Below are 23,344 nucleotides of genomic sequence, written 5' to 3' on the forward strand. Positions count from 1 at the left end.
ACATTCAGGTTATATGTTTTATTCTTTGGAACATATTTCTGTTTATTTTCAGTGTTATATTACATTTGGTAAACTTGTTTAAAGTTAGTTAAAATTTTCCTTTACAAAATAGTATAATACAGGACTTCCCTGGTGGCGCAGTGATTAAGAATCCGCTTGCCAATGCAGGGGACACGGGTTCGAGCCCTGGTCCAGGAAGATCCCACGTGCCGCGGAGCAACTAAGCTCGAGCGCCACAACTACTGAGCCTGCGCTCTAGAGTCCGTGAGCCACAACTACTGAGCCCGAGTGCCGCAACTACTGAAGCCCACGCACCTACAGCATGTGCTCCGCAACAAGAGAAGCCACTGCAATGAGAAGCCCGCATGCCGCAATGAAGAGTAGCCCCACCCCATTCCCCGCAACTAGACAAAGACCCAACGCAGCCAAAAAATATATAAATAAATAAAATTAAAAAAAAACCTCATTTCTAAAAAAAAAAAGAAAAAGTATAATACGTAAACCAATTTTTAACAGTGTTAAATGTAAATGGAGATGTACTATTTCTGTCTTATATAAAAGTGCATAGACTGTTAGGTTATCCAACTCTTCCATCCCTTGAATACTTTTTTCTACTTATCATTTTCTAAAAGATGCTATTGTGGTCTTACAAATTTCTCCTTTGAATTCTACCTTTTTCTTAATGAACTTCAAAGCTTATAAGATTATTAGTGAAGGCTTAAGGCTGGTATATTCCTGGTGGTTTATAAACTTTCTATAAGAAAGAGTCTTCATCTTTTTTTTTTTTTCTTTTTTGCTTTAAACTTTATTTTGTCTGACATTAACTTTACTACCCATGTGTGGGTAAAGGGTTAACAAAACACCTCCTTTGCTGCATGAGAAACTGAAATTCAGTTAATGTTCTAGTACTAGAACTGTTCTGTATAATAGAGTATCTACTAGCCACACATTGAATGTGTGTTCAGTATGTGTGTGTCCAGTATGGCACCAATGGCTGCCATACTGGACAGCTCTGAAGAGAAACTACCACCTCAGAAAGTTATTCTGGATTGCAATTGTTCTAGAAAGTTGAGTTTAGGTCATTTAACCCTCCCGAGAAGTAGAATTGCTGGATCAAAGGTAGGTACATTTAAAAATGAGAAATATTCTAAAATTTTCTCCAGAATATGATGCCAATTTACACCTAATCCAGTAGCATATAAAAGTGCAGTGTTTCCCACATTTCACAAGAAATGATATGGAATTGGTTTAACGGTCACTTATTTGATTACCAGTAAAATTAAACATGTTTTTACATCCTTATTTGTCTTTTGCAACCTGTCTGCTGACATTTGCTTTAGAGCTTAGTATAACTTGAGCACAAATGCTAGAAAACAACTCTTATTATTAGATTTCATATATTATCCATTCTCATAGGGAGTAAAACTTTATTAAATGTTTTAAATTTTACCTCATCCAAGCAGTTGACATGAACATTCTTGCTGGCTAACAATGTTCCAGCTTCTTGGACAGTACCTTAAAAAAAAAAGAAAGAAAGTGCAAAGGTTATTTATATTTAGAACAGAAAAAAAATCTAACGTCAAGGAAACAGACTTTAAAGGGTTATCTGTAAAACTAAGATGAGTCAGGTCAGGTTGCTAAGAAATAAAGCATCAATCGCATACTGTTTATTCCACAAAGTAATTATCCCAGAGAACAGATTCATATAGACTAAAATAGCTCCATCTTGCTTTTACTTCCACTGGCCTTAGAGTATATTAAATTGGCCACATTTTCCTTTTGGCAGTAATACAATAACCACAAAGCATAAGACTTTTAATACTGAAACAAATCTTAAAGGGCATCTAATCCAACCCACCATCTAAAGCTTAAATTGCTGTCAGTGTAATAACAGTTCAAAATACAGTCAGTATTTATATACCTTGTCACCACTACGTCCTGTGAATTGATGGCATGCTCCTAATAGAATTCTTGGTTTGGAAATGCTGAGGTAAATGTATCTTTTATGCCTGGTACTATACAAAAGTGCCATATGGTCAGTATTCAGACTCTCATACTGAAAGCCATCTGATGTAAACCTGAAGGTCAGTCTCTGTAAATTTGTAAATAAGCTGTAATTGGGCCACGACTATCAGGTTTTCCAGCCTTCTGTAAGGCATACTAAGGCATAGTTGCAGGAGAGAATGTTGCTATTATCATCCTTAATAGGAGCCAATCACATGTTCTGCCAAAAAATTTCTGGTGTGACAGGGAACAGGGTAATGAAATTGCATGTTCTCAGGGAGAAAGGATGAGATAAGCCTCTCCTCTAAAAGGACATAAAAGAATAGAAGCATCCTCAACTAGGAGTTATTTCTTGTCTTTAAATTTAGAATTATAGTTCAAGAATGTGTTAAACTTCGCAATTCTTCCAGAGCTAAAGGTGGAATGCAGAATCGAGCTTAGCCTGCTTCTTTCTACCCAACCTGCTTCTTAGGCACATGGTCTGAGTACCCCTCACCAACAGAGGGGAGATACAGAAATGTCTCCTAGATTGATAGCGAAATAGCTCAGCTGGGGAAATGTCAAGTGAGTGATCTACAAGGCCCCGAATTATGACAGCAGCTATTTTGTCCATAGTTCATTTGTCTGATCCCACACTCCACCTGAGGGCAGTTGGTATCACTGGCTGAATGGCTACAGAGGGAGAGGGGAAAGCCTTCAAGCATGCAAGCAAGTTGTGCAGGGAAGCTTATCCATACTTATGGCTTCTCACCAGAGACTCTCAAACATCTTTGGAAAGGAATTAGAACAAACTCCTGCACACCAATTTCACTTGAGGAAGATGCTTCAGCTGAACCCCGTTATCCACTGAGGAATAACTGAAGTTATTTTCCATCTGACCGAGAGATGTTTATGCAATAAAGGGAGAATACTATAGGGATTGTGATCATGCCAAAGCCTGCTATATGTTAGGGAAAGGATGGGGGTTGCAATCATAGACATTTGGCTCATATTAGACAACAGGCCAATAATTCTATAAAATGTTTAGCCCGGTGGCTAACGATGTATATGGTAAATCTGTCCAATCGCAGGGCAATTAAAAAAAAAAAGATGAGTTGCTCACTCACATGCCACGGAATACCAGTTAGTCTTTTGAAATGCAGGGACCAGGATGGGAAAATTTTTCTGAAACTGTCTGGGCTTCTAGAGAATGAAAACATATTTTGGAAAATAGATGAGCAAAAATACCCCCAAGAGGAAAAACTTGTGATGATTTCTAACTTGGAGTTCCCAATTTAATGACAGTAGGAAACTGCAGAAGGTCTAGAATAGCATGGAAATGGGAAAGACATAGTTTACACAGAAGGATTTTTATTTTTTGTCATTCCTTACTGTGCATAGTAGACTCTCAAACAATATTCTGCAATTAAATTGAAAAGATTAATTGCTTTACTTGGGAAAGAAATATGTTAAATCTGATTTAACAAACTCTTAAGATAAGGGGATGTGGTACTATAAGGGGGATGGGAAATGAGTCAACATCTATCCTCACTGGAGACAAAAATGAATAGACATAACTGACGAAAATAATATTTAATAATTTCTTTCCCTTGTGAGAATTTCTCCAAGTTGCTCCAGAGAAGAAAACACAACCCAACCTGCTCCATTAGGGTGGGATAGATAACTTATCTGGATGGACCAGCATTTTAGCAGAGAAGAGATGATGGTAAGAGTGATACTCTCACTGTTACTGCCCTCTCTTATACCACACTAGAGCCCTTTCAGGACCACTATAAAACTGAACAAGTCCTAGAAAACCCTCAGTTTTCTTATATAGGAAGCAGAAATAATCCATCCCATAGTGTTCTTAGGACTAAGGGCTTGTCTTGGTGTGGGGCACAGAGTACAACCTCAGTGCATATTAGATGCTCTTGTTATTTATATTTAGAGTAGCATAATATAATTCATTGCGACACTTCTAATATCTAGTTTGGGACCACTGGTCTCTACTGAAGACAAGGAGAAGTAGCCAAAACAAACAAAAAGGGAGGAACAAACAAACATGACATTTTCTGTTTCCAGCAATCCATCAGATAGTCATGAGATCTGAATATTTATGAGTTTCAATCATTTAGTGGGATCCCTCAACAGGAATGTTTTGAGGAATCTATGTCAAGTATTTAAAAAACTATTTGGCTTGTTAGTTGCTGTTACATTTATGTATAAGTAAAATCATGTATAAAATAATTAAAGTATTTGAATTTAAAAATAATATATGGATACAGACTTAATCATAGATACATAGTTATAAATGTATTTTAAAAGAGAGACTTCTAATTACAACATATATTTTGAAATAGTGAATCTGTTTAAGTGTAAAGTTTCTAAATTCTCCTAGGTGTATCTATTTTTAGACTTTGTAACAAAATGTCCTCAAGTTAGGATTATGAATCACTACATAAAAATTAGAGTAACTGGGCTTCCCTGGTGGCGCAGCGGTTGAGAATCTGCCTGCCAATGCAGCGGACACGGGTTCGAGCCCTTGTCTGGGAGGATCCCACATGCCGCGGAGCAACTAGGCCCGTGAGCCACAACTACTGAGCTTGCGCGTCTGGAGCCTGTGCTCCGCAACAAGAGAGGCCGCGATAGTGAGAGGCCCGCGCACCGCGATAAAGAGTGGCCCCCGCTTGCCGCAACTGGAGAAAGCCTTCGCACAGAAACGAAGACCCAACACAGCCATAAATAAATAAATAAATAAATAAATATTAAAAAAAAAAAATTAGAGTAACTAAAAGAGCTGTTGTTTTGTAAAGGAAGACAATGAAGCCCACAGAGGTTGCAAAACCTGCCCAGTCATATAGTTAATGGTAACTACGTATTTGAATTTAAATTTGTCTTTGAACTCTATGCTATAATTATTAGTAGACCTGAATCTTTCTATATACCAGAGGTACTAGAAATAACATTATTAACTACACAGGACCTTAGGGCAGGATGTTTTAATAGTCCCAAATTGGAAACAACTGAAATGTCCATCAGTGTCACCAGATAAGCAAATAGTGGTATATCCATACATAGGGAATAAAAGAAAAAAATAAGAAACAAATTATTGGTACAGTATGGATGAACATCAATATCATGATGCTGAGTGAAATAAGTCATGCAAAAAAAAAAGGAATATTTATTATACTTATTGTATAATTCCACTTACATAAAATTCTAGAATAGAGAAATCTAATCAATAGTGACAGAAACCTATCAGTGGTTGCCTGGAGACACGGGTGGAGGGAGTGACAGATTACAAATGGGTATGTAGAACATTTTGGGGGTGATGGAACTGTTCATTGTCTAGATTGCAGTAGTTTCGTGGATGTACACTTATGTCAAAACTGACTTTTTAAAAAAGTGTACACTTGAAATATGTACCATTTATCGTACTTTAGTTATACTCCAATAAAATTGGTAGAATAAACCTTATTGTCCGAGTCTGCTTCACAGTTCCTTTAACACAAATAATAATAATAATAAAAAAAATAAGTACGTTACTTTCTTGTGAAATCGGCAACAGTGATCCCAGGGATTTCAAGTACTAAACAAGATAAGTAATGAAAGACTTTCTGGTTTATATTCTTAAAGTTTAATTTATTTTGAAATAGCACTTCCTCAGTGTTTAATGAAAAAGATATCAGAGCTTAGAAGAATGGGTCAATCTACAAGTAATATAACCCAGTTAACTGTGCTTAAGTGATTTCATTTCTCTTCTGAAATGTTGTGAAATGGATGCTGTCAGTGACTATGATTTAAATGAATATGTGAGAAACAGCTTCTCAGTTTCATCTGGAACTTCTTTTTGGCATTCTAACAAATTAACAACCTGTAGAATACCTAGAATGTGCATTTACTCAGAAGAAGAAATTGTCTAAAAGTATCCAGTAGCAATGTGCGGTATTCTCTGGACTGTAAGCCCCACTTACAATCGGCTTAACTTCTGGAGGGCAGTGGTTAGCCGGAGGGAGAACTCAAAAATTTGCTGAGTTTATTTCAGATTGGCCAAGATGACAGGTCACAGGTGGCTGGAAACTTATCGTTAGTTCCACGTACTAGTACTGACTAAGCCAGTGCTTCTCAAAGTTGAGAAATGTATCGAAGGGAAAAAAAATCAGAACTCTACTCACCTCCTTTAAAGAAAATTGCTTCTTATGAGTACGAATATAAACTTTGTTTATGAGCTTCGTTCATCTACAAGCCAAAAATTATTTTACAAATTTTAAATGCACACAAAACTACAAAATCAATAACGTTTACAATTAAAATTAATTTAACTTGACAGATGAAAATATTTTGCTGCAATTAAATTGCCTCTCCAAGTGAATAAGGTATGGTATGGACTATGGTGCTGGTTTCATTTTTTCATTTTGTTTAGTTTGTTTTCAAGTCCAGCATATTTCTAGGACTGTGGGCCATATGATATCTCTGCTCTGCCACTTATTACCTGTATTATATTGGGCAAGCTATTTGAACTTTTCAGTTTCTTGGTTTCTTGTCTATCAAGTAGAGACTGCCATATTTACCATAATAATAGCCAATACAGTATTTTAAACACATTACTCACACTAACTCATTTTATCCTTATAGCAATGTTGTGAGGTGGGTACCATTTTTCACATGGAGAACCTAAGGCTCAGAAACAGTAATTTGCCCAAGGCCAAGTCACCAGCAAATGAATGAGGGAGGATTCCAAATCAGACTTGAAAGGTTAACTACCATCCTATGCTGTCTCTCATAATGTTGTAGCTTAAAAATAATTCCTAGCTTATCAAGATTAAACGCATGGATATATGTAAAGTGCTAAGAATTATGCCAGGCCCAAAATAACAATCAGTAAAGGTTGGCTACGGTTGTTACTTTCTCTTATCTCCCATTACTTTTTTTTAACAGTATGGTAATGTCCAACAGACCTTCACTTGACAAGAATGTATCACATACTATGTCCATCTCACTTCTTTTTTCTCATCAGCTTGGACCAATTAAATAGGTGAAACAGTGTCTGTGTAATTTGTTGCACAATGTGGGCCCAGAAAAAAATCACAGTGCTAACCAGGCTAAATTCACATTAATTCTTTTATTTAATCTTTAAAAATAAAAACTGGTGGACACCTAATAATGTATCCAAGGATTCCCTCCCTACGTCCCCACACACACCACCTGCCCCTTTCAGAGACCCACTTTATAAAACTGCTCACTTGTTTACACCTTTGAGAGAGGGTGATAGCTCTGGACTGCTCAAAAACAGAATTTGCATCCCTGGTGGATTATAAGTTGATCCTTTGTCTCCTTTTTTGTCCAGCACTGTACCTGGCACAGAGCTGAGACTCACATGGCTGCTGAGCTGAATCCCAGGGCCACCAAAGGCACGGAGAAATGAACAAGAGACAGGCAGAAAAGGGAGACTGCAGTGCCAAACAGGTCAGCGAGAACCGTGCAGAACAAACAGTCTGCACCAACTCCCAAGTCCCACAATTCTAGGCAAAGAACACATCATAGCAAATTACAGCTGTGACTGAGTTAAACCTGTTGAGATCAGATTGGGTGGGCTCAGCTCATGAGCACCTCTTGAGTTCCAATCCGATATTTCTCTCCTTTACGTTTAGACTTTTCTTGTCAGTATAAAGAATACATGTGCCTTACTCTCTGTATGTCCAGATGGGAGCCAGGCTACTTAGAAAAAAAGAAAGACTGGAAATTGGAAAGTTTTATGTTGCAATGACTGGCTTCTCTGCCGTTCGAGGGAGCTTAAAACAGCCACATGAACAATGCCCGCAGTTCCCATACATCCGTATCGCCGCGCCGTGACAGTGCAGAAGCCACGTAGTCACGCTGTTGTCACCTGCCAGGTAACGGGACTTCGGGAACTCTTCTGGGACGTCCACTCGGGGACGGAGCGGAAAACATGGCTTCTGGCTCGTCCCCGGGGCCTGCGTCTCCCTCCCTAGGACCCGGAGCGGCGGAAGTGGGACGCGCGTTGGGAGAATGGAAGGGAAAGCGCGGAAGAGCGCGATTAGAAGGTCGCAGCCCTGCGAAGTGCGCAGAGCGGTGTGGACGCCTCCCCAACCTCCTCGCTGTTGTGAGAGTTCCTGCGGCGGCCAGGGGCTTCTGGAAGGAAGCCAGGGAGGCCCTGGACTCAGAAGCCTCAATGCGGCAAATTACAGACCTCGTTTTATGCCCTTGTAAAGAACCCTTCTCCTTAGGAGCTCCCTCCACCCGCCCCAAGCGAGGGCGGGGACAGCCAAGGGATCCAGATCTTTCGGCCTCCGGAAGTCGAAACGGCCCTTAGACACCTATCTAAGAAGCTGAAACTTCCAGGCCACTATCGCCCAGACGGACTGTGGTCAAAATCACCTTAGAGTTTTGAAGAATGCACATTCTGAGGCCCCACCCCGGGTCGCTCATCATCATCCGAAGTGGAGCCTGGAAATGTGCACCCTTCCAAACGCTGATTTAGAAAATGAACGTCTGCAACCTCCGCTCCCATCCCAGCAGCGCTTCTCCTTCCCCACCTCTCCGCCCCCGCAACCGGTCCCAGACCAAAGGTAGGAGCGCTGTTTCCCGGTCGCAGGATGTCAGCCTCGCAAAACCGTAACCCAGGGTCAGCCGGGCCGGGGGCGCCGCCCGGGCTCCGCCACACCCCCCTTCCCTCCCGGACCAGGCAGGCAGCGCCCCCGCCGCAGCCCAGCACCCACACCTTTTCCGATGACTTCCAGCAGATCCTTTTCCTCCTGGGTCAGCTCGCCTTTCTTCATGTGAACCATTGCTTCCGCCAGCTTGACAGCTATTGTTCCTTTGGAAGTATTAAAAAGAAACGACGTGTCTGTATTAGGAACGCCAGCCGCAAGGTTTGGCAACTTGAGACTAGGACATTAAGTAGCCAACCGCGGAAGCGTTCAAATTCTCTCCACCCTCCGGGGGGCTGGCGAGCAGCGGGCGAGCTCGGGCGAGCCGGGCGGGCAGTCTCTGCAGGCCCAGCGCTAGTATCCGCCCCCCACGAGTCATTGGCCCGGCCGGGAGGAGGAGCTGCAGGAGGCGGCAGCGAGACTCTCCCATTGGAACAGCCTGGGAAGGAAAAACCAAATGGAGAAAATCAGAGGGGGGGATTAAATGCCTGTTACACGTCTCCCACCGCCATCCTTTCCGGTGCAGATATTTAGGGACACACAGTATTTAAATTCTCTTTCTGGAATTTCTGTGTTCGGCAGTTTCTGCTACGGGCATGCATCTCCCTTGCTCTCGCTATACACCCCCCTTCATTTCCCAGGGAGTGGAGCGGCCCGGGACGGGGGCGGGCTGGGAGGCGTGGCGGCGTGGTAGGCGGGGCTGCGCCGAGCTCCGTGTGTCGGTGTCAATGTGTCTGTCCTTCACTCCTCCATTGTCTGCCGCCACCACTGCTGCCGCTGCCACCGCCGCTGCCGGAGTCGCCGCAGCCCCCAGCCTCGCGCGTCGCCGCTACCTCCTCGGACAGGTGAGAAGCAGCCCAGGTAGGGCAGGGGGAGAGCCGGGAAGCCTTCGACAACCGGAGCCAGAGCCCCACCGGGAGCTTCCCCGCTACCGGAGCTGGCCCTTAGGAAGCATGTGCCTGCTGGGGCGGCTTCCTTCCTCTCGGTGGGGAAGCCGCCCCTCCACCCCATTACCATCACTTATACCGCGTATCAGTGCCCCGGAGTGAAGACCCTCCACTTGCCACATTTGGCCGTCCTGGGAGACCGAGAGCGGCCAGGCGCCGGCCACGAGGTGGGAAGTGGCGGGTGCCCATCGTCCCGTGCGTGGCACCGCCAGATGTAACTCCCGGGAAGCCAGGGTTGAGGCTTTGGACTCGGGGTGGGGTGGAGAGGGGAGCTCCCCATTACGAGCGAGATGAACGCATGTGAGAGTAGTCTCGGGAGAAGGTAGTTCTCATTTGGCAACCTACCCTCCTCACCCTTCCACCCACCCACCCCCACTTGTCATCTCCTCTGGCGTCTGTGGGAGCTGTAGAAGAAAACCGGATCTGATCGCTCTATGGTGTCCGTTAAGGATGTTTGGAAGCAATTTACACTTGCACTAATACTTCGTTTATGAAAGACAGCCGGGGATGAGGGGGGAGGGAGGGCCTCTTCTCTCTTCTAGAGTTCCCAGTCTCTTTGTAACTCAGATCTTGAGATTTATGGAAATAGGAAGGGGAGGGAGAAGGGGCGGAGATTAAATTGGTGTTGCTGTCTATATATAGCATTAGATTAGCCTCTTAATCCAACCTTCATTCAACTGTAATATGTAGCTTCAGGCTTTCACTATAGGAAGCTAGGGGCCAAATACAAGCGTGTACCCTCCTGTGGCTCAGAGACAGGACTTGCTTGCTAATACGAAGTCAGTCGTTCCTCCCGGGTGGACATCCATAACATATTTAAAGCATCAGCGAAAGCTTCTGTAGAAATTGGTGTTTACTGTTGTTTCTCTACAGTCTAGTATTAGTGTTTCTCCCAAGACTCATCTGCTTCAAAGAGAAATATTTGTATAATTATGTAGATTTTTTTTGTTAAGCATCCCCCCCATACCATCACTCTTTCTCCCCGCTGTGCCATATATGAAGTGAAGTGTATTTTCCTCTGGCCTTACGCCTTCATTTCTTGGAAGCATTCACTAACACTTCTGAAATCCTGGAAGATGTTCATTATTTCCTGCCTTTAACAAAATTTTTTCCCCAAATCCCAGATGTTTTCTTGTCTAAGGCTTCATCTTTACAGGCTGGGGCAGATCTGAGCCAGAACATATCACATGAAAATGGTTTGAAATTATTCATCACAATGTATAACAAAGAAACTTTTGTTTGGGAATGCTTTAATAATGACGTGACTGTTCAAACAAGTAGTAAGGCTTTTGAGTGACCCATCTTTTGTAACACTTAGCATGCTGCTATTGCCGCAGTTACAACTGATTGAAAACACAGTATCATGAAGAAGAAACCCAGAAACCTAAGAAAATGCTTGCGGAGTAACCTTCCCTTACCATGTGACTTAACATTTTACAAGGGATGTTACAGAATTGGGTGCTTCATTGCCAGTATTTCCATCTCTTGTGCCAAATTGGGGCCATGGTTACTTGAAGGTCACACCTGTTTGTCTCACTGAAGTTGTCAGTTCCTCGAGGATAGCAACTTATTATCTATTTTCCTGGTGCCTTATGGCACCTCGTTGGTATTTAGTCCTCTGTGAATACATGCATTCAGTAAAGCTAGAGTCAATGACATTTAAAGTAAAAAAGCTAACATCTGCCTAGAAATGCATATAAGTAATATGTTAAGTTTAAATTTCTAGAAACAGATACGTAATGGATTGTGTTCATCAGATGGATTCATTAATCGTTTTTGGACAGTGTTAATATTTAATGTAGGAATAAGATTAGCTAATGAGCATACCTTAGACTAGATCAAGGAACTTTTTTTGTATTAAGAATATATTCACATCAAAGAAGTTTTGTTGGTAATAAAATAGCTACTACTTATTGGGTCCTTAGTCTGTGCCGATATTCTACCAGATGCTTTGTTATAGGATTTGTTTAATCATTGTTGTAGCGACCTAGCTAGTATTACCCCTGTTTCTGAAAATAAGGGGACAGAAACAGAAAGAAGTTAATTTGCCCACAGACCCACAGTTTGGAAGTATCAGAGCCAAAATTGGAACCTAGATCTGTCTCCAAAACCTTTTCGCTTTTCATTATTCTCTATCTCTGTGGCTAGCAGTAAGGGGGAAATTCTATATTCTTTAGCTAATAGATAACACGTTCATGTGGTTTAGGGTGCCAAAGGTACAAAAGACTCTCCGACCTCTCTGCACAGTTTCTTCTCCATGCCCTACAACCCATGGTGTCTATTTTTCTCATACCTTTCTGAGAAATAGTATGTGTTTATAGCTTATATGTGTAGCTCCACTTTTTTTTTTTTTTTTTACGGAAATGAGAGCATACTAACACATTGTTCCACAATATGTAATAGAATTTATATGTTGCTTTGGTCTCTGTTTCTTTCTTCTCCTTTTAAAAAATAATGATTTCTGAAATGTCTGAAATTCTTATATGTGTCCCCATCATCCCTTTTTGTACTTCTACCACGCTGGACGTCTCTTGGCCTGTTGCAATGGATTCCTAAGTAGCCTGTTTCCCATCCAGCTCATTCAAGGCACCACCATTAAGGCACCACCACCAATATACACTGAGCACTCATCATCCACCCAAGGATGCGACATACTTTGTAAAGACAGAACTGATTCACTTAAAGCATGTCAGTGGCTCTCCACCTGCCGCAGAATAGAGGCTCTGGTCTCTTACTTCTGGTTCCTCTCCACCAGCCCACGTTTGGTCTGGGAGGCTCCGACTTGACTTCTGATCCCAGCCGGCATTTGCAGTCAGCCAGCCCCTCCCACATACTCTGCTCTAAGGTCACCTCACTGATGATTCCCTAACGTGCCAGTATTTTCCACCCCTTTGTTCCTGCTTTTCTCTTCCTGGAATGACCTCCCTTCCCTCTTTACCGAGCCTTTCTCTCCTTCCCAGATCTGATGAAGTGTCAACTTTCAAGATACTTTCATGGTCGCCTCTCCCACCCCATCCAGGAGGAGAATACAGGCTCTAGTAAACATTTTTATTCCTGTCCCTCAGCAAGGGCGATAAGAACAATGTTTCCTCAGGAGTTGCTGGTACAGTTGCTGACATCCTCTAATTTTCTCCTATCTTCTTAGAAGCCCTGGTCCCCACCCACCTTGCACCCTGAAATTAACATCTTTGCTTCTTCATCTGGATCCCCATGAAAATAACCTAAAGCAGGCACCTTTTTCATGACATCCTAGTTCAGTTTTTTTAATCTATTTGACCCCTTCTCCTTCTAGACTATAAATTAACTAGGATTAGTTTACCTTTGCTTCTCAAGATTGTGACCCGGTGTCTCGCACCTAGTGTGTGCTCAGTACATGCTGAGTTGAGTTCAGCTTGATCTCCAAGTTATTTTAGGTGGATTCGTTTCCCTACTTGACTAATCCTTCCTGGCAATGTGAGGTGATGTGGCCCTAAGCACACACAATCATAACCAAGGGCAGAAGGTCTTTAAATGTTTTCGGTCTCAAGCTGCTTGACATTCTGATGAATGCTATCAACCAAGAAAAAAAAAAATTGTTCATATGCACATGTTACAAATTTTGCCGACCGTTCCTGGACTCCCTCTTTGAAGCCCTTGACGTACATACAGCTCTGTGCTTTAAGAGAATGCCGTTTCCTTTTTATTGCAGGGGAATAGCTCATTTTTGAGTGTTGTAACTTTTGGGGTAATGTTTTCCTTGACATTTAACTTTCTTTTCTTAGGTACATTTCTTGACTGAGTGGATATTTGATGATATTAGGATTTTTATTTTCTTTGAAACTAATATTGTGGTTATATGTTTAAAAGGTCCCTTATCTTTTAGAGATATGTACTGAATTGTTTAAGGGGGGAAAATGGTAAGACATCTAAGACTTGCTTCAATATAATTTTCTGAAAGTGGGAGACAGGGACTGAGTAAGAACATTAATGAGACAAAGTTCACCGTGTTGTTAAGGGTTGAAGGTGGGCAATGAGTACATTGACTTCATTAGACTGTTCTCTCTGCTTTTGATATGTTTGAGATTTTCCATAAGGAAGTTTTAAAAAGGAAATCTGGAAGTATTACAGCCACTAAGAAACTGTCGTTGTAGTTTAAACCAAAAAAAAAAAAAAAAAAGAGAAAGAGAGAGAGAGAGAGAAAGCAATATGGATACAAATGCTTTCTCTATACTTAGAGTTGCGCTTATGCGGTTATCCATTTAATGTTAAAACAGTTACACCTAAATCAGCAAAAGACTGTCTTGTGAACAATGCATTTCCATAAACTGTTCACATCACCTTTTAGCTTCTCCACAAAACGAAGAGGTAGGTGGCATATCTCAGTGCTGTGTCACAAGCTTATGAATATCCTACTGGCAGCTAATCTTCATCTTTTTTAGACCCTGACGAAGTAATTTGCAGACACGTCTCAACAAGGGGTGCAAATATATTTAGTTTAACTGAGAAAATCAAGACATGAATGAAGTGGAGATACTGATTTTTTTCTGTGTCACATAAATCAAGTCAAAAGGCATTTCCAAAAAAAGGAGTACTTTGGTAATGTCATGAGCAATAGTTAGAGGAGGTATCTCACTGCATGAAAATGAGGACCACACTGAGGTGTGCCCACCACGTCCTTCCTCAGGATTGGCTTAACTAAATGCTTGTTTTGACAACTGCTTTCTGAATTCTTAAAACTTTATAACTTGCATGTCTTGATGTTTATGTTTCTTTTATGATGTTTTGGACTTATGAAATGTTAACGTTTCCAGAAGCCAACATGGAATTGTTTGGTATCATTTATAACATTTCTTCCCAGATTTGGTTTGAAGAGTTCTTAAAGAGTATTTAATTAAGCTTCAAAGCCCAGCCTTCACAGCGTCTAAGGACAATGTAGCCAATCCAGTCTCATTGCCAGGTAATGCTGAAGCACACATTAGTGTATATCCAACTTCAACTCATATATATTTATATATTAGCTATGTCACTGTGGAATTTAAAACTCAAGGCTGGTGCCTCTTATCTCTGAGTATAGTAAAACGGTTCCAGTAATTAAAAATAGAAAGCTATTTTTGCATCAGGAGGGGAAAGGTAGCATTCACCTTCCCAATAAATACATTTAAGCTAGAAAATCGGTGTTTTTATCTCTTGTTATTTGGTTATCTCTTGCGGGGTTGTGTTAAAAAGACCCGGCAGACAAAGCAGCCCTTAAAACTACATTCATCAGCCTCTGAGTAAAATCTCTTCCTGGTCTGTTGATTGTGGAGTAAAGCAGTCCCATTAAGTAGCCTCTTCTGACCTGGTAGGAAATGATTATGGATGAGCCCTGGGAGACAGCCAAGCACAGCCATAGCTCTGAGAATTAGAGTGGGAAAACCAAGACTCCGTGATGAGATGGCTTTTCCAAGGCAATGTCTCTTGCTTTCACTTTCTTCATATATAAAACAGGGATACTAACCAAACTTACAGGATGACTTTGAGGATCCTTGACGATACCCTGTGAACTATAAAATGTTATATAAAAATTAGTTGTTATTTTTAGGGCCAATTCTACCTGTTTTTACAGTTGAGAAGAAGATGAATAACACAATTACAGGCCTAGTTAAGAAATCATTTTAAAGTAAAATTGTATAGACATTAGTATTTGCCATAAGCCCAACTTCCTACAGTTTGGAAGAGATTTATTTTTCAAGAGAGACTTTCATAAAAGATATAATTCTAGTAATTCTATCTCAGGATTAACTTTTTAAAAAATATTAATCAGGATTAACTTTTTTTTTATAATAATAAGAAAGTTCTTGGTATGCATCTGTTTTCAGCGAATCCCAAATGATAAGACATGATCTTTGTCCTTAAGAGGCCTCCACTATCCTTTAGGAGACCCGCCAGCCCCTGAAACAATAGGGACTAAAGTCATCATCCAAAAGCCGCCCCCCCACCCCCAGTCAGCCGACAGGTTAGACCCCTTTGAGAACTTCCCTTTGGCTGTTCAGGTGGCTGGCTGGCTCCTTCCAGCCTTTCAGCTCTAATGTGAACAATGTGGTTACTCCCTACCCACCCACCGGCTTCCTGCTCCCAGAATGCCCTCCTCCACCCATTTCTGCATATCACATTTTACTCCAATCCTTCTCAGCTCAAATGACCCCTTCCCCACACAGCCTTCTCCAGTCACCAACCAGAGCAGTACCGTCACAAGTGCAGATTCCAGAATGGGTGGAGCTCAGTGGGAGGACTAGAGAAAGTGAGGTTCTGAACAGTCTGGAAGGATTGGTGAATTTGGGCAGGCGAGCCAGAAAATGGAGAACATTCCAGGGAGAACAACCCCCAAGAAAACAACTCCATAAAATATTATAACATGTTATAAATATTTATAAAATAAATATTGGCTGTAATTTTCTGGCCAACCCTATTGGAGCTAGAATTTTTTTTCATTCAAAGGCACGTTTTCTTCAATATGTCAACTTTTTAAAAATCACAGAAGTGGTAGATTATATTTTAAAGCACACTAGGTTTGTTCTTGCTCTCAAGTAATTTATGACATCACATGTTTTAGACTAAACTGAAAATTATAAAGCAGTATCTTCAGAATTGGTGGTAGCAGGAAAGTTAATAATGGACATAAAAAGAAACCATGGAAGAGAAAATCATATACTTATTCGGATATTTTGCCTTTGAATACAAACTAATTTGAAATTATCCAAAATAGCTAGGATATCAATAGCCAAAATAGCTAGAAAATAAAATAAGTAGGAAATTGTGAAATTTATTTTGCAAGTAAAATATGATCCATGGAACTGGTTTTATCTATATAGTGCCTTAAAGGAATTTTATTCTCTCAGTTTGATTTTTTTTCCAGTTGGACTGTTCTGATTTTTTCTTTTCTACTTTTATTGATGAATGGAATAAAGACATGGCTGAAACAGTTAAACCTGAGAGATGCAACTTGGGGATTTAATAATCAGGTTAATGTGAGTCATTTTAATGCAGGATTGTGGTTGTCATTAGTTTCCACAGCATTTTTCCTTTGTATCTATTAGGGGAAAAAATACATGACAATTTAGAATAATTTCTAAATTTTAAAAGTCTGCTGTATACCAGTATCAGCAGTATACACAAGAATACTTTTCATTCTTAACTCATTCTGATGTCTATATTGGGGCCATGGGTCTCTTCAGCAAGTATCTTTTAGGCAGTTAAATGCCAACTGGAATAATTTGGCCTGTTCTAAATTTGGCATGTGTTGAGTGAAAAGTGCCAAAAAATATTCTGATAGTCATATTTGTAAACTGCTTTGGAAATAAAAGGTTTAGGTAACTCACTGAATGAACCATTCTTTTGGCAAATGCCAAAGAGACAGTGCTTTCATTGTTCTTTCTTGATTTTTTAAATTTCAGGTGTATCCTTTGTTGTTTTTTGTTTTGTTATCTTTAATTCTCTCAATTATATATATAATAATAATATATTAGTAGGGAAACAATAATAATAAATTTGTGAGATGTGTAGAATTGTGTTTCCTCTTTTCATAGTTCGACATTTTTATGTTAGAAGAGGACTTTCAAAAAATAATTGTTAGATGTACTGTTATTTTGGGGACTTCTAAATAAATCTCAAGAAAACTGCTAGGCAGAGGTGAGTAGCAGTAAGGAATATTAACTCTTAGCACTATGGAGACTATATCATAAACCACCATGGGGTGTGCAGTTTTATAATATCCTACTGTATCCTCTTCTTTTTTGCATATTCACACAAAAGACTTTAATGCTTTTCAAACCAACCTCGACAGCTTCCTGGATTTGTGATCATTTCTAAGGAAAAAAGAGAACATGACATATGTTTTTCTCAGTATACAAGGTAATAGAATGGGGTTATTGTAAACAGGAAGGAGAGGCCCACATTGCTGGTACAGAGGAAGCTGCTGGCTAGAAGAAAGGATGCCACATCGGCGTGGAAGAGTGTGAAGATGGTGTTTACATTAGCGTTGAGCTTCTGCAGGAAAGAAGTTGAGAACCAGCTCCAGTAGTACCAGAAACCATGGAGCCATAGATTTCCTACTATTTACATGTCCTTAAGAGGCAGGATTTCTGTTAAATCCTCTTGCTAAAGACAAATGTTTTTTTCCTTACTAGAACTCCACGGAGAACTATTTGGCATTTGGGAGGTAACATATGCTAATTCAGTTTATCCAAGTGCTGAACTAGACGTTAAAATTAATATTTATGCTTCACTCTCTAACTCTAAACCATAAAATTCATGAGGCAAATAATAAAAAAGCTGCCTTCGAGAATCATATGAATGGTTACCCGGCAACTTCAGCTGGTTCTTTGGAGAAGTGCACTGCAAGGAGACAGTTGACGGGTTCTGGCCCTGACCCTTCTGTGTTTGTGAGGACCTGATTTTTCTGCTTTGATCTCTGCTTTATCACCAAGGTTAGAATGGAATGCCTGACCTCAGGCAAGTGGCGTGACATCTCAGAACCTTATCAGAGTGTGAGATGAGGGTCTAGGTTTAGTTCTTCGGGTTTCAAAGTGTTCCATACTTCATGGATATCCATTATAAGTTAAAACGTAAAAAAACAAAAATGCAACACACGTTTAATTGTTAAAGCATTAATAAACACAACTGCAACTCAAATTCATCATGTGATGTACTTTAACATACTGGAGACCATTACTTCTTCTTAACTCACACTGCCAGGTTTTTTTGTGCAGTGCGTGGGTCAAACCTCCACCTGCTAGAAAGTGAGCACCATGCATCTTGTCTATGTATCTTGTCTGATTGGTCCCATCTGCATCCCTATTGACCAGTACCAGATAGAGGTATGTTTAATAAATGAATACAAATGAATGATTTTAAGCCTTTTGAAAAAGTATACTGGAAAGTTTGTAATGTGGCACTGGTCTTCTCTCTCTTTCTCTCTCTCTCTCTCAATTTGAGTTACTGTAATCCACTCCTTTAAAATTGTATCTGGGAATACAGTTTCATATCATCAGTGTGCTGTGTCCCATTAAGTCCCAGGCTAGGCTTGGGCATTTCTATCCATTTCACGCTGTCCTCACTGTGAAATAGGCATATGTATGGTAGGTAACTTTTTGTGTGTGTGCGCAACCTTTCAAATAAAGCTTCATCTGCTAGACAGGCTTGGGCAGTTCCCCTCCTGGGAGGATGGGGGCCAGAGTGGCCTGGTTGAGAGAACTCACAAGTGAGAAGACATTTGGACTCCTGTCCATCACCACCTTTGAACTTCCTGAAGTTTCATTCCCATGTTTTGTAAAAGCCATTGCTGCAAAGCAACATTCTCCCACTAGTTACCAGTCTAGGGTGTTATTTTTTTTCCCAGAAGCTTCTGTCATCTTCTCCTCCTTGATTACAGTGCTGAGAAGAGAGTAACAGACTTCAGTCCCCCTCGCCATAATAACTTATCTTCTAGTCTTCTATTTGTACTGATAGTCATAAACACTTGCATCAGTTTTGTGTTTGATACAGAATTAGCCTTAATCAACTGACTTGCTCTCTGGCATGCTGATTTTTTTTTTTTTTTAACTTAATTTGTTTTTTAGAGCAGTTTTAGGTTCACATCAAAGTTAAGAGAAGGGTACAGAGATTTCCCATCTACCCTCTCCCCCCATACATACCTAGCCCCTCCCCATTATCATCACCCCCCTACCAGAGCTACTCGGTGATGCATTTGTTTTGTCTACAATTGACATTAATGTTTGGCAAACAGAAATAAGTCTTTCAAGGAAATATCTGCCTGCTTGCTGCTCTGATGTGTTTAGACCTGTGTGCACAATTTTCAGTTCTTGAGAGCAAGGCCCGTCTCTGGCTTTGCTTACCTTTGTTTCCTCTTTCATGCAGGGTTTTCCAACCTTGGCACAATTGAAACGTTGGGCGAGATAACCCTTTGTCGTAGGGGGCTCTGCTACAACATTGTAGATTGTTCAGCAACGTCCCTGGCCTCAACCTACTAGATTCCAGTAGCACCCCCCTTCTCCCAGCATGACAAGCAAAAATGTCTCCAGACACTGCCAAATGTCCCTTGGGGAACAAAATTAACCCTGGAGTGAAACCAGTGCTCTAGTACAATGCCTGATACACAATAAGCCCCCCCTAAAATACTTGATAACTTAATAAATATATTTAAACCACAGCTAGACATTTAATCATTGGATATTTCTCTGTTTCATGCCACCATTTCCTCTAAATTCTCTGAATTTACAACTTGAAATATCGTAGGTATGCAATTGTTATCACTATCCTGTTGTCTTGCAGACAAAAGTTATAAGGGTCTTAACTAGAACAGAGGTTTTAAGACATTTTGCTATTAAGATACCCTGAAATGTTACGTTTGAGGAATGAGCTTTCTAAAAGCCAAAGTATGTTCAGGGTGTGTAGTTGAAGGTGTGTTTGTGTTTTTCAAAGTGTTGAGACATAAGAATGACATCAGCAAGATTAGGCCATCTGGGAAGCTGAGTGGGGCTGGTCAGTTGTTGGGGGAAGGGAAGGGCCTGGGAGAGATCCCAACTGGGGAAAGTGGAAGGGCCCAGAGAAGGACATGTGCTTGCCCCAGGGACTGCTTACGGAGTCCCTTGAGTAGATGGCATGAATCGATAAGCAGTGTGAAACTATTTCAGAGTTAATTTATACTTCTTGAAAGTTTTTGAAAATAACTTCATTGAGATGAAATAAGTGACATTATGTAATTGTCTTTATTTCAGTGAAGAGGTTGTACATTGATACTTAAAATGTAATTTCTGGAATATTTTTATTTAAAGGGAAGCAAGAATCATTATTCAAAAATAAAGTTTAAGAAGTGAAATAAATTTGGAAATATTATAATGAAAATTTAATCACGATGCTTTTATGTCTTCTTAAGGCAGATTTAGATGAATATTAGTACAAGTAATTAGTAAAAGTACACTGAGTTAACTCAGTGTACTTTTTTTCACAACACAATTCCTTTGGGCTTTGATCCCTCTTTCTTAAAAGATCGTTGCTTAGCACAATTTAAGTTCCTACCATTAATGTCCCTCGCTGCAAACTACCGTTGTAAAATTTTGAGGAGAGAACTATAGTTTAAGTTTGTGCTTTTTAAGAAAGATATCTTTGTTCTTTTATATCATTAATTATAAGAATGAAGAGGATATGAATATAACAGTAATATTTTTGTATTAAAGAAATATTTGAATTTATTTAGAAACATTTTTTCTTTTATAGGTAGGCTATTTGTTATTTTAAATTTTTAATGTTTTTTCAATTATTATAAATACTGAAACTTAGATAGAATTTTCTAGGAGCTATAGCGAAGTTTGTTGTAGAGGCTGGGTGATTTTGAGTCCAGAGAGGCTGTTACAAAATCATGGTAAGGATATTGAACAACCTAATGTTATTCTGGGCAACAAAATTGTGTAGTGTAATTATAGGCAAATATTTAGCTTATCGCTTTAGAATGTTCATAATTTAAAGTTTCACAGAGCAATTTAATTTTGTTTTTCTTTTGAGAGAAGGATGCTACAATGTTATCAACCCAAACGATCCCTAGATATGACAACTTTTTGTACAGGAGTTTATGATGTTTGTTCTTGCAGTTTTAGCTTTAATGGAAAGGAGAATAGTTTATAATTATGGGCAATTTTTAGTTTTCTTTTATGGTAAATTATTTTACCCATTTGAAATATAGAATAAAAGGTAGTTCTTGAAACTTGCTCCTAAACACAGAGTACATCCTGAGAACGTTGCAGTAAAGTGGGTTAGTTATATTTTGAGTTTTGTGTGCTGGTGTTATTGCATCTTTATGACACACTTTATACTTTGGGGATAATCTTGTTGCCCTATAATTTTTATTATCTTAGAATCGGAAGTCTCTCTCTTCCCATTGTCTTAAGTAGTATTGACGGTACCAAGAGAGTTTCACTTTGAAGTTTGGTACTTTTTCTTTTCTTTCCTGCTGTAGCCACATAGTTTTGAAATTTGGGCAAAATGCTCTGCAGAGCTACTTTATTTGAAAAATATTAATTAAAAAATTCCTATTCTTTGAGTGTGTTTTCACCTTTTTATCAAGTTTGTGTGTTGGGCCATAGGGAATGCTTTAGAACTGGGTTGCCTGACATGATAGCCACTAGACACGTTGGCTATTTCAATTTTAATTTTAATTAATGAAAATTAAATAAAATTAAACATTTAGTTCCTCAGTCACACTAACCGCACTTCAAGGGTCCAATAGCCACATGTCTAGTGGCTACCATATTAGACAGTGCAGATATAGAACATTTTCACGGTCACAGATAGTTCTGTTGGGTACACCTCTCCAGGATGGGTGTTGCCAAACTGCAACCTGGGGGCCCATTCTGATCCACTGTTTGTTTTGTAAATAAAGTTTTACTGGAATACAGCCATGACCACCTATTTATATATTGCCTATGGCTGCTTTCAGGCTATAACAGCAGAACTGAGTAGTTGGAACAGAGATCATGTAGCTCACAGAGCCTAAAATATTTTCTTTCTATCCCTTTATAGAAAAAGATCGACTCTACCTTAGAGTATCCGTATTTATAATGTCAAGGTTGTTTGAATAGCATAGTTATTTTATGTGTAGCATATATTAGTAATATTAAATGCCTTACATGAGGCAGATTATCATACTTCAAAGATGAGCCAGACCAGAAGAACAGGCAAGAATAGAGTATCAGGCCAAATCTCTTGATTACTGGTTGAGAACAGGCATCCACTAGTAGGGACAACTAGAAGGTATGGCCTTCTGTGATAGATCAGACACTTTCCAGAATGGAGAGAATTAAGGAAGAATACGAGGGAAGACAACACGCAAGGTGTCAATCTACTCAGGGTGGGCAGGGCAAGTGGCAGGATTAATACACAATAGCCATGAGACCCTTCAATGCTGCTGGCCCATTGTCACACTTGGACCCAGAGTCTGGTTGAGAGTAAGGGGTGGAATATGAAAAGAGCACGAGGGCAGTTAGAAGATTAATAAAGTGAGGTGGGGCGATATTTATCTAATATGTTAGATTTAAAAATCTTTCAATTAAACTTTTCCATTTAGACTTAAATAGAAATTGATTCAAAAATGTTTATTTCATTAATAAAGTACCTGGTTTCTAATGTTTGGTTGATTGGATCGTTTTAGTATTTTTATGGCCTTCTTTTATCTTCTAAACTATGCAAGAAATTTAGTCTCTTAGATGACATGTGAAATACTTAAATCCATTTTGTTTTACCACTTTACATACAATTTTTTAAAATTCTATTTTAAACCGTGGAGCTTTTCCATTTTGGTGGGACATGAGCTTCTTTTCTTTTTATTTTTTTAATAATTTATTTTTATTATTTATTTTTAAATTTTTGACTGTGTTGGGTCTTCGTTGCTGTGCGCGGGCTTTCTCTAGTTGCAGCGAGCGGGAGCTACTCTTCGTTGGGGTGCACAGGCTTCTCATTGCGGTGGCTTCTCTTGTTGCGGAGCACGGTCTCTAGGCATGCGGGCTTCAGTAGTTGTGGCACGTGGGCTCAGTAGTTGTGGCTCACGGGCTCTAGAGCGCAGGCTCAGTAGTTGTGGCACACGGGCTTAGTTGCTCCGCGGCATGTGAGATCTTCCCGGACCGGGGCTCGAACCCGTGTCCCCTGCGTTGGCAGGCGGATTCTTAACCGCTGCACCACCAGGGAAGTCCCATGAGCTTATTTTCTATGTGAGTGTTTGGGTTATAGTTTTTATGG

The 23,344-nt window shown here is 40.1% G+C and overlaps 2 protein-coding genes across 3 annotated transcripts in view; one reads left to right on the plus strand and one right to left on the minus strand.

Moving 5' to 3' along the window:
• ANKMY2 (ankyrin repeat and MYND domain containing 2) overlaps nt 1-9,012 on the minus strand; it is a 35,071-nt gene extending 26,059 nt beyond the window's left edge. The window contains exons 1-2 of the mRNA XM_059933950.1: nt 8,726-9,012; nt 1,451-1,515 (exon numbers count right to left, since the gene is read on the minus strand). Coding sequence (XP_059789933.1) covers nt 1,451-1,515; nt 8,726-8,792 — 132 coding nt within the window. The 5' untranslated portion in view covers nt 8,793-9,012. The remainder of the gene's footprint in view (nt 1-1,450; nt 1,516-8,725) is intronic.
• Nucleotides 9,013-9,373: 361 nt separating this feature from the next.
• The window catches only part of BZW2 (basic leucine zipper and W2 domains 2), a 59,721-nt gene continuing 45,750 nt past the window's right edge, over nt 9,374-23,344 (plus strand). The window contains exon 1 of one of the 2 annotated variants that reach the window (XM_059933947.1): nt 9,374-9,499. The gene's annotated coding sequence lies outside the window, so the exon portion shown is untranslated. Of the gene's footprint in view, nt 9,516-23,344 lie in introns of both variants that reach the window. The other variant, XM_059933949.1, reaches the window with a different exon arrangement.

Source organism: Balaenoptera ricei, chromosome 9 (genome assembly GCF_028023285.1).
Source record: "Balaenoptera ricei isolate mBalRic1 chromosome 9, mBalRic1.hap2, whole genome shotgun sequence".
Classification (NCBI taxonomy): Eukaryota; Metazoa; Chordata; class Mammalia; order Artiodactyla; family Balaenopteridae; genus Balaenoptera; species Balaenoptera ricei.